A 17,400-nucleotide genomic window follows, 5' to 3' on the forward strand; every position below is an offset into this window, starting at 1 on the left:
TAATAAAATGCTTGATCATCTCCACAAATCAAACCAATGGAAGAAATCTTGAACATTAAATAAACTGCAATTAACTGTTAATTTGCAATATACCTCCTTGTGAACCAACGAATACCCTATAAAAAGTGAATTATCAAACCTACCAGTCCACCTGTGAATCACAAACTCGGTCCAACAAAGAGGGTCAAGAGGGAAGAGAGGGGGGGGGGGTGATCTGGAACTAGTACAGTTCCTAAATATACCTTTCCTTGTAATGTTCCAGCTCCACCGTACTTCCACCACCCCAGACGAAACCATGTCCAATACATTTGCTGAAAAATAGCAGTACCCAACTCATATACAGGTTCTATCACTAAACCCGATTAGGGCCTACTAACAGCGTGAACCAATCACTATGAAATTGGCCTTGTTCTAACACCATTAAATACATATACGAAAGTAACAAATACATATGAATGAGACAGAGAGAGAGAGCACCTATTATTTGATAATATCTGTATATGATGACCCCAAACAATTTACTGGGATGGGCAAGGACAATATGCTGCTCCAATCAGCTTCAGATGGCAACCCCAACCAGTGACGGCCCCAAGATCTTTGCTCTCCCAGGCTTTTCAATTTAGTAGAAGTCTGGGGACCTGATAAAACCCGGGCTAAAGAATGCAACTGAGAGAGATTGTTGCATTTCCTTCTAAACCTCCTGCACTCTAGCCTAGATGCTTTCAAACTACTGCTTTTATTCAGCACACGTGAGAAATTGATTGAATCAGAGGTTTCCAAACGTCCAATAGAGCTCTCCTTGCATTGATCTGGAACTGTTACAGTTGCCAATGATCTTCCTCTCCTCCATGATAGGAATGATTGTTGCAGCTTAGATGGAACCTACAACAAGCAACAGGAACATCAAATTTGACACATTACAATCTTCACCAAAAACCTGCACAAGATTGAGCAAATTACAGGATTCCTGTAGCTCCACGGGTATTTCTGTACGGGTTATGATTGAGCCAAATACATTATAAGAAGCCATCAAACATATGGGAGATATAGAACTTACGGTTGAAACAAAACCACAAGAAGCCAATGACAATGAAACTGTTGAAAAAGGAGAATTCCCAGGTTTGTTTCCCTTGTCATCTTTTTCCAGGTCCCGATCTGCTACAACAGACCCAAAACTTGTTGGTGAATCTTCATCTTCGTCCTCATCTTCATCTTCATCCTCGTCTTCCTCAACCTCAGCTGAACCTATGTCATTTTTCTCAGCAGATGCAGAAGAGTCGTTTTCATCCTTCTCAGTCGTTTCAACTTTCTTCTCCTCCTCTTTCTCCTTTCTCTTCAGCTCTGTTTCCAAGTCTTCAACAGCTTCTTCCAGACACAATTCAGCCTCTATCAATTCAAGCTCTTGTTCTATCAGCTTGAGCTTCATTTCACTTTCCCTCTTCTTCTCTTCACTCCACCTCTCCAGTTTATCAAATACTGGCTTGCATGCATTATCCACCTTCGTTACAAGACATTTCCAGAAGCCTTCCTTCGGCTGAGTTACAACCCGGCCATAGAACTCATCAAAGCCAAGTGGCAGGAACTTGGCCTTTTCAGGGTCCACATCTTCCCCTTCTTTAAGAGGTGGCTGCCAAAACAAGCGGATCCCATGCTCCTCATCTTCAACAAAATTGATCAGACGACCTGTCCTTGTATGTAGAATAATTGGATCTTCAGTATATATTAGCTTTGATGGATCTTCAGGGTCAGGCTCTGGTTCCTTGTTTAGGAGAACAAATTCTGGACTCTCATCTAAATAAGCAAAAAACTCAATACATCAGTTTAAAGCCTTTTCAGTTGACCATTGATGTATAAAATAGAATTCAGTATAAACCCAATAAGAGAAAGCATGGTAAACAACAAAGAAAATTAAACACTGAAAATCATTAAATTTAGATGGATTGTAGCTTCCATTGATAAAAAGAAAGCAAGCATTACTGTTTATGAACCTCATAGGGCATCCAAACCATTTACAAAATAAATTTTAACACGAAAACTTGGTTTGGTTGCATGATATTTGTGATGTAGATTTTGATTTGGCAGCCATGCGGAAGGCCAGTCAACTCTATTGTTCGGCCAAAAATCCTTGCATGTATGATCTGCACTTCATTCCTAAACTCCTTTGCTCTTGTTCATCGCTGATGATGAAAACCATTGCCAGTGAAGGGAATAAACATTGTCAAGGTTTGAACTTCAAACTATTGGAAGAGAACCACTTAAAATACAAGCTTATTAATATCTCAAGGCTAGTTATGCAGCCAAGAGATCGAAAAAACCTTTATATTTCTTAGGGTAATGGACACAAGGGCACTGGTGAAGAGGGGAGGGGGGGGGGAATGGGTGCAATACCCCCATGCCATGAAAGTATGGTTGTTATATACTAGATAAGTGTGACAGGATGGTGGGGATGCTCAAAATCCATGAGTTTCCCCCCACCCCCCAAAAAAAAAAAAACAAAACAAAACAGGGCAACACCACCTCCATCCCCGATATACTGAAACTGTGAAGAATGCCATCTAGTGAATTTTCTGTGCATGGACCATGAAACCAAGTTTGCTACACGTTTAATCAATTTGAGCCTACTAGAGACTAATCAAGCCATTCCAACCGTCAGATAGACTAGGCATCCTCTGGATTGGCTATGTATCAAATTTGGTGGTAATCTTGAATCGCATGGCCTATCATGTGTTGACTCTCCCTTTTTTTATCTGGCAACATAATTTTTTTGACAAAAAAAATAATGAAATTTCGATCATCTTTCGAAGGTTGATCACACTACATGGAATCCTCAACTTCACAATTCAAACCCATTCAATTTGTGAGCCCCATTAAAGAGACCTTTCAGATCTCTCGAGTCTTGGTTTCTTAATCCTAATCCAACCAGGACTTAAAAACTGACCAAAAATATGACTAAAGACTCAGAATAGAAACTCGCTAAAAATCGTATTACACTAACATAGTAGTAGTAACTTGTGTATTAAAACCAAGGTGTAAAGTATTGGTATCATTCAGTGTATCAGGAGGGTGATTTTAAGAGGTGCATTGGAGAAACATTAATAGACACAAGATATGCATGGAAACACTTAAGATACATGCAAAATACTGTTTTAAAGCATAGTACACATTAAATAAGCGGTAATTAGGTCCAACCATAGAAAGTTATGTGGTCAGACCCAATATCCGCCACGTGGCAGATCAGCGAGAGCCCAAATTTTGTGTACAAGTATGCCCCATGATACCTTGATTACCTGTCAATTTTGAAATCAGTAAGAGTTGGAGATGTGGCAGTATAAAGTTTTGAAGATTCATTACATTTATAAAAAAAAAAATGTATCGTTAAAAATACAACAGAAAGATGTCGATTCATGCGTGATAAAATGATTAAGTTTTCCTGTTTAAATTGCTGTGTAACCAATCTAGACCAAGCCCTTTCTATTTAATGGTTGGATTTGCCAAATCATCCTTCCACGTGGCACATTAGATGGCAGCACGGATGGTGGTGGTAACTGCTGCTGCCGCTGGCTGGTGGTGGTGCAGTGGCTACTGCTGAGGCTGCTGAGCGCCTTGGCCCATCTCAGGCCGTATTGCCCGTCTCATTTGATACAAGTCGATTCAACCCAAGACACTATTTTTTCTGTACCGTTTCGTTAGGTATCGTGTCGATAAGGATGATTGATACACTGAATGAAGCAAATAGAAAAAACTGGATTTACCATAAATAGGGAATCTCAAATTACTAAAAAAGATTAACATTACAGCAATAGAGATGCTCTCTGCATTCTAACATTACTACTCTATGTAGAGCACCTGTTAGTCTTATATTTTGTCCTAGGAGACACCAAAGAGGTGCCCACAGCAACAGTGGGAAATGACTTTCCTCTTTTCTTAATTTAGGTTCAGATGTTTGAGTTTAATAACAGCCCAAAGGGACATCAAACATTCCAGTGTTGGGCAATGGGTGTATACACATATATGCATATGATATATCGTCAATAAACCTAAGGTCCAAGTTGAGGGAGCGTGGCACCATCAAGTGGAATTCCAATACCTACATCCAATTGTACTCCCAACTTAATTATGTTTAGACACCTGCATTAGCTTGGGATTAATGATTACCTTTCGACCACCAATACTCTAGTTCAGCAGGCATTGGGATCCTAAGAGGAGCTTTATAGAAGGAATTCAACCACATTTGTCTTTCCTCATCGACCTCATGTACATATAATTTCCAATAATCAGGAGTCTGCCATAAAAACATTATTAGTTTTTCTAACTTTAAATGCCCAAAGTAAAGATTAATTTTATTTCATTACCAAAAAAGTGAATCATGACTTACTTCATAGAACTGATTAATGAACCCGGGTGCCATCCATACATCTTCCTCCTCATAGAAATATGGGTGCTGGGGATCACTATAGGGACCCCTCTCTTCCCTTACCACTGCACAGGATCAAATGAAAAGAGTTATATAATAACGAAGTGAACCACATGCAACCACAACACAGTAATTAGATTGGTGCTGCACTTAAACCTCTTCTTCATTAACTAAATTAGATTCACCGGACAGGAGAAACCTAAGTTCCTATCTTCTCATGTAGCTTCAGCACATGAATCATGTCAATTTCTAAGATCAATTCAACCAAGTCAATTATTAGGTCATTCATTTTCCCTATATACACAGAGCAGCACCAACTTGACCAGTTGATCATACAAGTTCTAGTTTGACTTGTCAAGATTCTTCAACACCATACTACCTAAATACCATAACAGATTGTTAAGTATAGATAATATAATATCCAGTTGCTACATATGTAGAAATTGCAAAGTTCTAGTGTTGCTATGGTGTGAGGCTAAGTTTCAGAGTTATTAAGGGCGTGAGCCGCACCCATGACACAAAGGCCTATTGGCACCTGAGGCATGAAATGTGTAGCAAAACAAGCACTGGTATTCAGCACCTATACACAAGAAAGAGAAAAAGAAGAAGAAAGGGGAAAGCTAGAGCCACAATAGGAAGAGACTGAAGTTGTTCTATCGTGGTCTAGTTCCCTGTTTATAGTAACTTAGAATATACTCTTAGTAGGTTTCCTACTAAGATTCAAGTCTAAATTTGTAACCTAACTCTAATAACAGTAAAAGTAAAATAACTAAGGACCAATTCACAACTCAACACTGCCGTATTATCCCAACGTCACACTATCCCACGGTATACTACCACACGATACACTTCAACACTCCCCCCCCCCCCCTTCAACCTGGAATATATATACACCATACCTAGCTTGGAACAACCACTAAGAAAGGCAGGCCCGAACAACACCTTGGTGAATATATCTCCAAGTTGATTGCTGGAGTTGACAAACAGAGTAGATATAAGTTTTGCATAACAACATTCCTGACAAAATGATAGTCGACATCAATATACTTAGTCCTCTCTGGGAAAAAAGGATTACTGGCAAAGTGGCAATAATAATCGCAACTTGATTACCACAATAAATCTTCATAGGTTCAGTACCTAAGAACCCCAACTCTTGGATGAGAGATTTCAGTTACATCATTTCAGTTGCCGTATAGCTCTGAATTCAGCCCCTACACTTGACCGAGCCACTGTAGTCTGTTTTTGAGTCTTCTATATAAGTTTGTAAGGGAGGCCAGCATTGTACACGAATTTGATTAATGAAATATTGACTTTAGCCTTTGTGAAAATCCTGAGATAGGATGGGTGAGATGCCCAGGCTGAGATAGCCTTCCCTTGCCCATTCCCTTCTATCTGTTCTTGATTCCAAACCCTAATTTCTGTTAAATTGAGTTCAAGAGTGCTACAAGCTTCTGGGAGTTTCTTTATATCTACAATATCATTCAATTGCAGCTCCAATGGCTTCAACAGGTTATTAGTTTTGTGGGATTCTTTCTTTTGGTTATCTTTTGAGATCTCATCATTCTTCTCCAATTGAGTTGCCATTTGAGTTCCCATTGTTCTCTTGGTTTCCAACCAATATCTTTTGTTATCTATTGAGATCTCATCAACTATTGGAGGGTTTTTCTATTTGATCCTGCCTGGGATTAGACCTATTCAGGTTCTAGTCTTACATTACAACCCCAATTGAGTTGGGAAATCTTCCAAGTGGAAGAAACTGAGGATGATCCCCTGTATGAGTGGGACAGGGATTGAAGTGAGCCTGTATTAGATGAGGCTATGGTTCGGCCCAATAACAAGATTGCTTTATAGATGGGTGCTAACATCGAGGAGTATATGGTAGCAGAGGGCACAGTTAACTCATAGACCCCGCATCCGTTTGAGACCCACCCTAGTAGTGGTGGAGATGATGACGAAGAGGAGTGGTTGCATTCCTCAAACACTACTCACACACCTTCCCCGACTCAGGGCCATGATGATGGTGGTGGTGGTGGTGTGTCTGATGATAGTGATAGATTAGCAGCCTTATGCTAAGAGGACCAGATGATTCAAGATCCGGAGCCAGAGCTAAACCCAGAGCCCATCAGCTTCATAGGGGAGACTCAGTTTGATCATGCCACCCATGATGAGGATCACGGTGCACGTACCAGGAGAGCCTACATGAGGTCCACGCAGGCGGTTCAGACCTGAGGAGGAGGCAGCTGGGATGGGCATGGATATATCCAGCTTGTCTTGCACAATGGTGAATTTGGGGGAGAGTAGAGGATTTGGGCATTGGCGTGCATTTTCCTTAATAGAAGAGAGCCCTAGTATCACATGTTGGGTATGGACCATAAGGTGGATATGCTGGTGGTGATGCAGATATGACTTATATTCGAAAGAAGAAGAAGTCAAAGCTGTCCAAGTAGTATAGTAGTTATTTACTTAGTTTTATTTGATGTAATAAGTCATGTGACTACTTAAACCCTAAATATCCACATAATTCCCTTGTCAAAAACCTAACCCTCTAACCCAACCAAACTTGCTACCGATTTTGTTTAGCAACCCTAGACTTGTTCAAACTTAACGAAACCTTCACTGAAAGACACCCCTACATCAACTTACCCTAAACCTACCATCAAACCCTAACCAAGGTTTAAAGTATCGGTATCGGGTATCGTATCAATTGGGCAATTTCAAGAGACATATCGTATCATATCGTCTCGTATCGGAGATACGTATCAATCGGTGCAGAACATAGTTGTCATGGCATCCTGGCGCTGGAGAAGCCTACATGGCGACCTACGCCATGGCGTCTTCTTCCTATCTCTCTTTCCCTCTTCGATTTCTGCCTTCCCTCTTCGATTTCTTCTTTCCCTCTTCGATTTCTTCTTTCCCTCTTCGATTTCTTCTTTATTTCTTCTTTCCCTCTTCGATTTCTTCTTCCTGTCTCTCTTTCCCTCTTCGATTTCTTCTTCCTGTCTCTCTGTCTCTGTTTTGCAACTAAGAAGTCACCAGATCTGATTCCAGGAATTAAATACTCCTTGCTTAGTTGATTTCTGTGATGAGTTCTTGCTGGAATTGATAGAACATGATGTGGCGATGCTTTGCTTGAAGGTTTAGACTGGACCGAGAAGAGTTGAAGGAGTTATCTCCTTCGTACTTTGCCTTTTTCCGTCCCAGGTTGAAGATAACCATAAATCCGATCGTGGGTTATTACAAACCCTTATTTTTTCCTTTTTCCTAACGTACATCCCTCCAAGTTTACCCTTAGTCATTAAATCAAAACCCTTTTATGCCCTTTCTTAGATTCTGCTTAATTACAAGATTGCCATCCTTAAAACTTGAGAAACAATAGAGAAAAAATAAAACATGGCTTGAGTATACATCTATTAAACCATTAAAAATAGAGAAAATAAAAAATAAAACATGGTCGACATGCTCGCCATGGTGGGCGACATGTCGATATATCGACGTGACACCCCTCCACTGACTTGGATCGCCGTGATGCCATGACAACTATGGTGCAGAAACGCATGAAAATGATCAAAATACACTTTTGGACACAAAAAACAATATAACAAGCAATATATGTCATATATCATGTATATACACTAAGAATTGTGAATAATGTATGACCAGACAAGTGCGACACTTTTAAATTGTTATAAAAAATGAGATTTCTTACATGCAGAGTTACTCTATTACCATGAAGAATGTCGGGGTGGATCAAACTCATGTCTGTAAGGGTCTTCAAGAATAAGAGCAACTAGGATGATGTTGTGTACTGACTGAACATTAGCACAATACTGATCCTTAAGGAAGCCATTTTCGGTTTTGGGTGAAAAATGGTGGATTTGAGTTCAAGTCTTTGCAAATGTATACAAAGTATGCATCTAATAGTTAGTTGAACCTTTTCTCCTTGAATCATAGCAAAAAAAAGAACTGAAATGCAAGATTTGAAGCAAAAGATCAAGTTTTTTGAAAAACACCTACCTTTTTCCCTTCAAGTGTTGAGTATGTCTTGTATTCCAAGGATTCGAGTGCAATGTGGATCCGACCCGACCCGACATATTTTGTGGCGCGACCCGAAGGGAGAAAAAGTTGAGATTTAGTTCGTGATTAAATCTAGTTCGTGATCAAAATACACATGAAAATACACTTTTGGGGGTTCTGGTTCGTGTTTGGTGTAAAATATGAAGAAAGGCATGTGTATCGATACGTATCGATATGTATCAACCGATACATATCGATACATTTAAAAACCCAAACAAACGGTAATATTAGTACGAATAGAGTGTATTGATACGTATCGACTGTATCGTATCATATCGACACATCGGTCTATGGTCTATACATATCGATACACTCGATACAATATCAATATATATATATATATATATTTAAAAACGAGACATATCGGTCAGTATTGTATCGATACCAACCGATATCGATACATATCGGCCGATACGATACAATACAGACCGATACTTTAAACCATGACCCTAACCCTAATTTGACCAAAATAAACTATTTTGACCAAATTAAACTACCTGTTCAAATCAGATCTGGTTGTTGGCTCCTAGTTTGATTATTCAAACCTAGGACTACATTAGGTGGACCATCCTTTGAGAGCACCAGTTCATTTGGATACGTGGTTGTGCTTCATTTGGATATGGGGGTGGGTTAGATGTAGGGGTGTCAATAATACCCGGCTGGCCCGAACCCGCCCTGAGCCCGGCCCGAACCCGACCCTGATCTGCTAGCCCGAAGGGCGGGTCAGGGTTGAGATTTTGGCTGACCCTGGCAGGGTCGGGTCGGGTCGGGCTCAAGATGGCGGGCCTAGCCCGGCCCGGCCCTGACCCGACCCTGAATTCTTTATAAGCCTTTATATGGCTGAAAATACCAAAATACCCCTAAGAGTGATAAATAACCCTAATCCCATATGGCCATATTCCCTTTTTGTTTTCACTTTTCACATTTTCAGTCTTCCCGTTCTTCTTCTTCATCCACGAGAAGCTGAGAAAGCCGCCGCTCGACGACTAGCAGCCTTCTTCTTCCTCGGTTCCTCCTTCCCAAATTCGCATCAAGGACTCAAGGTATGTTCTAATATTCAGCACTTCATTCTTATTTGGGTCTTTCCCCATCCTCGCAACAGTGCTGCTAGTATGCGTGGATTCAGATCTGAAATGCATCTCTCTTGAGTCTTGATCTGTGTCTGTGTTTGTTGTTTTTTAAATCTTTAAATCTTCCACAACACAAGCATTCTCTTTTTTTGGTATGAGGGTGAGAAGTGTATGATTAACTCTTGGAGGAATGTATGAAGAAGAGAAAAAATGATGCACAAAGTTAAAAATTTCAGGATTAACTATATCCCAACAATGATGATAAAAACCAGCAGATAAAGCATCAACCCCAGGAGATTTAAGGGCTTCAATGCTAAACACTGCTGTTTGTATTTCATCGAGGGTTGGAGTGGAGGATAAGGATAGAAAACCCTGAGAAAATTGGGGTAGTGAAAATAAGCATTCAATGAAGGATGAATCAAGAGGATTGGATGAGATTAAAATTTCCTTGAAATGGGTTGCAAAGAGATGTGAAATTTCTGGGGCTAAGGTAATTGTTTTGCCTTCAAAATTCTTAAGAAAATAAATCCTCCTTGATCGAAGATTTTGTTTAGCAAAGGAGTGGTAATATCGAGTATTTCTATCTCCATCTGAAATATATGATTGTCTGGATTTCTGGAGCCAGAAAGTCTCCTCTGCTTCAAGTATGAACTTAAGAGTCTTATAGGCCTCCTGTAAGTGGGAATAAGATTGGTCTATCAAAGTAGAACCTTCCAAGGATCGAATTTTTTCAAAAGCCTCATTTTTTATCTTCTCCAATCTTCCAAATACCTTGACATTCCAGTCTTTCAATCTGAGTGAGATTCCATTTAATTTAACCATCAGGTTCTCAGCTTGGATATCTCCCCAAGAAGAAGCAACGTATTTTTGGAATTCCGGGTGATTAACCCAAGCCAATTTGAAATGAAATTTTCCTGAAAGACATCTGAGGGGAATTGGAGTTTAGAAGTAAAGGATTGTGGTCAGATCCCATTGAGGATAGAGTTTGAAGAGAGGCAAAATGCCAAACAGATAGCCACTCTTTAGAGACCAAACATCTATCCAAGTGTTCAAGTACACAGTTAGGTGGTTTCCTACAATTTCTTCAAGTAAACCAGGGTCCTGTAGGATAGATTTCTTCTAAACAGAAATCATAAATGATGGAGTTAAGGGAAGCAGCAAAAGGAGAAGTTAGAATGAAAGGGGTACCCCCGAATTTATCATCTTGGCTTAGGACTTCATTAAAATCACCAATAATCATAAAAGGGTAGGTTAGATTTACAAGAAACTATGATGAGATCACTTTTAATTTTTTTTAAAGGATTTGTTTTGTTATACTCTTAGATGATAGATATAGAGTCAAAGTATCAGACTTTGGCACCACTTTCTAGTGTTTAGTAGTAAATTTACACTAGTAAATTAATTTAACTTAGGGAAAATTACATCCCCTCCCCTGTACTTTGTCTTAATTACACGTTCTTCCCTTTGATTTTCCCACCTTACATATGATTCCCCTGTAGTTTTCAAAAAATTACTAAGACCTCCCCTACCGTTAGCCTCCATCTGTTAAGTTGTGATGTGGCGTATTTATATTACAGAGTCCAAATGAAGGGGATAGGGGACCAGGAAAGAGGAAAAATCCAATAACAACCCAGTATGATAGAATAAATACACAAAATCTGCATATTAACAGCTATCTCGGAAAAGAGATCACTTCACTCTAAATAATGCAATGGGAAAGATCTCCCCTGCTACTTATATTAGATGAACTAGCTTGAGAAGGGAGGGACAAAGAGAGTGGATAAGGGTGTGATAAGATGGTTTTTTGTGGAGAGGGAAGGGTTCTTATAATGGGTGTGAAAGAGTGATGCTTTCAGATCAGATCTACATATAGAGCAAGTCTCCTTCTTCATTAATGTATCAATCTGAGTGGGAGCTCATCACTCACACCATGTATCAATCATATAGAGCAAGTCTCCTTCTTCTTCACTATTTTCTTCAACTTATTGTTTCAAAGATCTTACACATGTCTGGATTTTTGAATTTGTACAGATCTCAATGGAGGAAAACTCAAATCCAAGGCAGCCAAACTCAAGTTCAAATCATCCAAATTCAAATCCAGTTGAATCAAGCTCTAAGGATCCTGTGACAAGCTCTACAAAGGCACAACCAAACTCTAATGCGTCTGAGGTATCTTCTAATCCCCTCACTATAGGGTCATCTAGTGTTTGGAATCACTTCACTAAAGTTATACCTCCTAGTGGTTCAAAAGCTACTAAGTGTACATGCAAGTATTGCCACAAGGAATTTGGTTGTGCAAGTGAACATGGTACTAGTTCACTAAAACGACATTTGGATAGATGTCTTCTGTGTCCAAGTAGTGAAAAAAATAAGAAGCAAAAACTTTTGGATTTTAAAGTTGACACGAGTGATGGTAAGAGTACAATCACTAGTATCTTAGCTTGGAAATTTGATTATGAATTGTGTAGAAAGGCGCTTGCTCGCATGATTATTATGGATGAATTACCATTTATATTTGTAGAGCGGGACGGGTTTAGAGATTTTTGTAAGGCTTTACAGCCTAGGTTTAATACTTTGACCCGTATCTTGTGGCACAAGATTGCTTGCAATTGTATCCGGGGAGAAAAAGAAGTTGCAAGATTTGTTTAAGAGAAGCGCTCAACGGTGTCCTCACCACGAGATATGTGGACTTCTATCCAAAATCTTGGTTATTTGTGCCTCACAAAGACATTACATTGACCGAATTGGAAATTGCAAAAGAAAATCATTAACTTTTGCGTAGTCCCATCACCACATACTGGTGAAGCAATTAGTAATGCCCTTGAGCTGTGTTTGATTGATTGGGGGTTGGATAACGTGTAGTATTATCTGTGGACAATGCAAGCGTAATGATGTTGCAATTCGAAATTTAAAGAGAAGATTTAATAAGAAAAATGGGTTATTGTTGGGTGGTGAGTTTTTTCATATGAGATGTGTTGCCCATATTTTGAATTTGATTGTCAAGAAAGGTCTTGAGGATTGTGGAGATGTTGTAAGTAGAGTTCGTTCTGTAGTGAAGTATGTAAGGAGTTCACCATCAAGGTCACAACAGTTTAGATTGTGTTGTAAGCAAGAAAATATTGAGTGTAAGAAAGCTTTGAGTTTAGATGTTTCTACTCGTTGGAACTCTACATATCTTATGTTGCAAACTGCTTTGGAGTTTCAAAAAGCTTTTGAATGTGTAGAAGATAGAGACCCAAACTTTACTATGGAGTGCAAGGATGGGGTCCCAACTACTCAAGATTGGGAGAGAGCTAAAGTTTTATGCAAGATGTTGGAGTTTTTTTACAATGCAACTACAAGATTGTCTGGGTCTCTTTTTACTACTTCAAATCTTTACTTCAAAGAGATTAGTGTGATTGAATCACAGTTGAACAAGTGGTCAAGAAGTGAAGATGACATGATTCGGGATATGTCATTGGCAATGAAAGAAAAATTTGACAAATATTGGGGTGGTAGTGGCAATCGACAAAATGAATATTATGTTGGTTGTTGCTCATGTTCTTGATCCACGATTTAAGTTGAGATATGTGAAATATTGCTATTCAAAATTATATTCTCAACATGAGGTGGAAGAGAAAATTGAGAGGATTAAAAATGTCATGGATCGTCTCTTGAGACATTACCAAATGCAGGGGTCGACAAGTAGTACGGTGAGAGTTGATTCATCTACAACCTCTTTTGATGGTTCATCAATAGATGATGATGACAAGTGAATTTTCAGAAAGGGGTTTTCATAATGCATTAGAAGAGGAGGAGCGTTTCCATGTGACATCTGACTTAGACAAATATTTGTTGGAAGGTATTGAGAAGGAGGATGAACTCAATTCTTTTGACATCTTGAATTGGTGGAAGGTCAATAGTACACGATTTGTGGTTCTAAATAAGATGGCAAGGGATGTTTTGGCGATTCCTGTCTCAAGTGTTGCTTCGAGTGTGCTTTTAGCACCGGTGGTAGGATTTTAGACCTTCCGTAGCTCTTTGACACCTAAGATGGTAGAGGCATTGGTATGTACACAAGATTGGCTACGACAGACACCGGTTTCAATTGATGTTGAAGAGAACTTAATTGACCTTGAGAAGATCGAATCAGGTAACAACCTTTTAAATTCCCTTATATCATTTAATTACAATAATAATAATAACATTATGAATGATGATTAAGTTTATTGATTTGTTCATTTGTTAAATGTGTTTTTTTTCAGCTACTAACAATGATTGTGGTGATGCAACTATAACTTTGACTTGATGGATGATAATGCATACTTATTTGGCGTGAACTGGTAAGGACTTGTATCCAAACAATAGTTCTTATTAGCTAATATTTTCTTTGACATCTGTTTGTATTAATAGAGTTTTTCCCTCATTTTGGGCATTTTTTTCCAGGAATCCCAGATTCAAGCATATCATGGAGATGGATCATGGATCTTCTTGTGATTGATGGTTGATTGTGGCGTATTTTTATTCATGGATGATTGTAGCGAGTAGTATTTTTATGGATGTTTGTGGCAGTATTTATATGGATATTTGTGGTAGATTATTATGGATGATTGTGGTAGTATTTTTATGATGTTTGTGGAAGTATTTTATTTATGGATGTTTGTGAGAGTATTTTTATTTATGGATGTTTATGGCAATATTTTTATTTATGGATTTTTATAGATGTTTGTGAATTATTTTTATTTAAATTTACAAGTCCCTCTCTCCCTCTCTCTCCTTCCCATCTTATTCTTATTATTTACAGAATTTTTCAGGTTTTTTTTAGATATATTCTTTGATATATATCAATCAGGGTCAAGACAGGGTTAAAACAGGGTCAAGACAGGGTCAATCAGGGCCGACCCGACCCTGCCCGACCCTATCAGGGTCGGGTCGGGTCGGGTCGGGTCGGGCCGGGCCAGAGAAAAACCCTGGCAGGGTCGGGTCAGGGTTGAGGGTTTCTTGGCCCTGCCAGGGTCAGGGTCAGGGTCAGGGTTTTGGTAGGCCCGGCCCAACCCGACCCATTGACACCCCTAGTCAGATGTTGGGTCATCTTTTGTCGACAGCATCTTCAAGTATCCTACCCAACCATGTGTGCCGGCTCCACCTACTTTCAGTCTCAGTGAGCCATTCCCTAGGTTGGGATACCTCCGACATGTTGATGGTAGGGTTTATAGGTGGGCAGTAATGGACTATCAGAACAAGATCGGGATCCTCTCCTATGAGGAGATCACCCAATGAGCATAGCTGGCTAGGCGCGCGCCAGGATGTGTGCCAGCCAGTCCAGCCATTGGATGCCTCATTGGGTGATCCCCTCATTGGTGAGGATCTGAATCCCAGAACAATTGAGCCCAAAACATGACATGGGATACATATGTGTTGCTTGTCAGCGTGCCAGGATGTGTGCCAGCCAGTCCAGCCATTGCATGCCTCATTGGGTGATCCCCTCATTGGAGAGGATCTGAATCCCAGAACAATTGGAGCCCAAAACATGACATGGGATACATGTGTTGCGTTCTGAGGAGCGGCTATGACAACTTCAGTGGTACGCAACTTGTGGATTGGACCCACCAAGAAACTCCTCGTGGTATTGAGCAGTGAGTATTCTATCATGTATACTTGTTTTTCCATTCTAATGTATGTTTTGATTGTTTTAATAGCTTATTTATATTTCCAGTAGCAAAATTATATTTAGACTTTAAGTGTTTATAATAAGGCTAGTGTATATATATATATATCATTTTTTAACCAACACTAGCAAACTTGGGTCAAAATAGTTTATATATATATATATACCATTATTCAACCAACACTAGCAAACTTGGGTCAAATTTTTGTGAAACTAATTCATGGATTATGTTTAAAATATGCTTCCAATCTCATTCAATAATGCTAATTTTCTTTCAATTTCAAGAACATTCTTTTGTGAAAAAGAAAAGATTTTGATCAACTAATAGCTTTCAAAAATAGGCAGCACAGAACTAAATCAAGACAACAACAAAAAAAAACTTTTTGGGCCTCGAAACCAAGGTTTTGAATTGGCCCAGAAAAAATACCATGTTGAAACCTGCTATATCTCGGTTTCGGCCAGGTGCAAAACCAGCCTCGAAACCGAAATGCCAATCCTTGCTCTTAGTAGGAAACCTACTAAGAGTCAAAGTCTAAATACAACCTAAGTCTAATAACAGTAAAAGTAAAATAAGTAAAGATCAACTCACAACTCAACACGGTACACAGTACCACACTATCCCACGGTGACGATACCCTTTAATAACATGCAAGGCAAGGCATGCACCTGATGGATGTATGGGGCACTATGTTTTGAAATGAATATAAATAATTCATTAAATTTTATGTACTGTATACATATCAAATAATTCACGAAATCTATTACAAATTGGCACAAAAATATAGCTTCGGTACAAATGGAGTCGCTAAAAGCCTAAAAAAGAACCTAAGTATCTACACTCATACTTTGATTTCAAAACCCTTTTTTTGTTAAGGGGAAAGTTTCTCAAACAGACATGGCAGTTGAGTTCGCAGTACACACACACACACAGACAAGATTCTAGAACACTACGAAGTAACATATGATTCAAATAAATAACAAAGATAGTATGGAATAAAATATAAGATCACAATAGCATCACGAAACTATTCAAAGTTACAAGTACCTAGAAGCAAATACCAACCGATGTGATGATAATAAAGCGTATGCTCCATACACTAACAAATTTGCACAAGTATAGAGCAAGCTTCATTTACTCAACTACAAGAAGCCGCTGAGGCTGTACCGGTTGAAGAAAAAGTGGTTATGCTTTTGTTTGCATGAACAAAGCAACCAAACCACAGAGGGGCAAAAGGGTAGAAGAGGCACAAAAATCACACAAAGGCATGCACCACAATGACATAGTACAAGTCACAAGATGATGAAGCACAAGGGATGTGTCTGTCTCCCAAGGCACAAGGCACATGTCTCACACTGTTTTAATTTCATGTTGCAGCTATTCCCCTATCCTATGACCAAATTGAAAATACATACTTCCGTCGGGCTTGTTAACAAACATCCGAGCCTTAGCAGCAGCAACTTCTGCGATACCTGCATGCATCTGAAACAACATTGACTTAAAAAATTAGTCAGAGAGCAGGTTAAATTTCTCAAAAGATATTAACAGTATATAAAAATAATCCAAATCTTATGATACCGCTGAAACATCTTCATCACAACCAGCAGAATCCTCCAATAGCTCTCCAAAATAAAATCTACCCTGAAATACAGGATACGAGTGTTTAAAGTATGTTATAGAGTAATACATGGTATTCACAAGCTCAGGAACTTCCATGGCATAATAAGCATAAGTCATCTAAATTTTGGCACGAGGATTACCCACATTACACAGCCAACTAAGCAGAGTAAGCTATCACCTCCCTATGTCCTATGTTACAATAAACAATTCAAAATAGGATTTAACAGGCGTCCAAAAATCACTTTAAAGAACAAAATGCATACATGAGTTATATCCTTGCTGCCCCTATGAAACATATGCTGTGTTCAAAGTCCAAACACTATTCATAATATAGCACTGATGTAGCTGGATTTATTTCTTTTGATCTTAAAAAAAAAATCTTTTCATATCTTCAAGCTGGTAGAAGTACGTATCCTTATTTACAGATACCAGCCATTAGTTCTAGAAACATAAAGGATTGTTGTGCAATGCATCATAGACTTAATAGGTGAACCACCATTAAAAGTCAACATGGAAATTTGTCAGCTGCATTTATAGCATAAGCAATGGAGACACAGCTTCACCATAAATAACGTAT

At 39.0% G+C, this 17,400-nt stretch overlaps 1 protein-coding gene across 2 annotated transcripts; it reads right to left on the minus strand.

Moving 5' to 3' along the window:
• Positions 1–275: 275 nt before the first annotated feature.
• On the minus strand, positions 276–17,142 carry LOC122671644 (protein TIC 100-like). 2 transcript variants are annotated; one of them, XM_043868987.1, is made up of 7 exons: positions 16,782–17,141; positions 16,619–16,685; positions 4,374–4,479; positions 4,156–4,280; positions 1,288–1,791; positions 1,058–1,254; positions 276–882 (listed from the first exon to the last, which is right to left on the minus strand). In XM_043868987.1, the coding sequence occupies exons 1-7, from the start codon at positions 16,938–16,940 to the stop codon at positions 481–483; spliced, it is 1,560 nt and encodes a 519-aa protein (XP_043724922.1). In that variant the 5' UTR covers positions 16,941–17,141; the 3' UTR covers positions 276–480. The 2 variants fall into 2 exon arrangements, with proteins under 2 accessions (XP_043724922.1, XP_043724921.1); XM_043868986.1 differs by having other exon boundaries at positions 1,058–1,791; positions 16,782–17,142.
• Positions 17,143–17,400: the final 258 nt, after the last annotated feature.

This window comes from Telopea speciosissima, chromosome 8, assembly GCF_018873765.1.
Source record: "Telopea speciosissima isolate NSW1024214 ecotype Mountain lineage chromosome 8, Tspe_v1, whole genome shotgun sequence".
NCBI classification, from domain to species: Eukaryota; Viridiplantae; Streptophyta; class Magnoliopsida; order Proteales; family Proteaceae; genus Telopea; species Telopea speciosissima.

Excerpts from the sequence above, each read along its gene's own strand:
- LOC122671644 (XM_043868986.1), bottom strand. The coding sequence starts at position 16,940 with ATGACTTATGCTTATTATGCCATGGAAGTTCCTGAGCTTGTGAATACC. Across the intron at positions 16,686-16,781 it reads GTGATGAAGATGTTTCAGCG|ATGCATGCAGGTATCGCAGA; the intron begins GTATCATAAGAT and ends ATGTTGTTTCAG. Across the intron at positions 4,480-16,618 it reads TGTTAACAAGCCCGACGGAA|TGGTAAGGGAAGAGAGGGGT; the intron begins GTATGTATTTTC and ends GATCCTGTGCAG.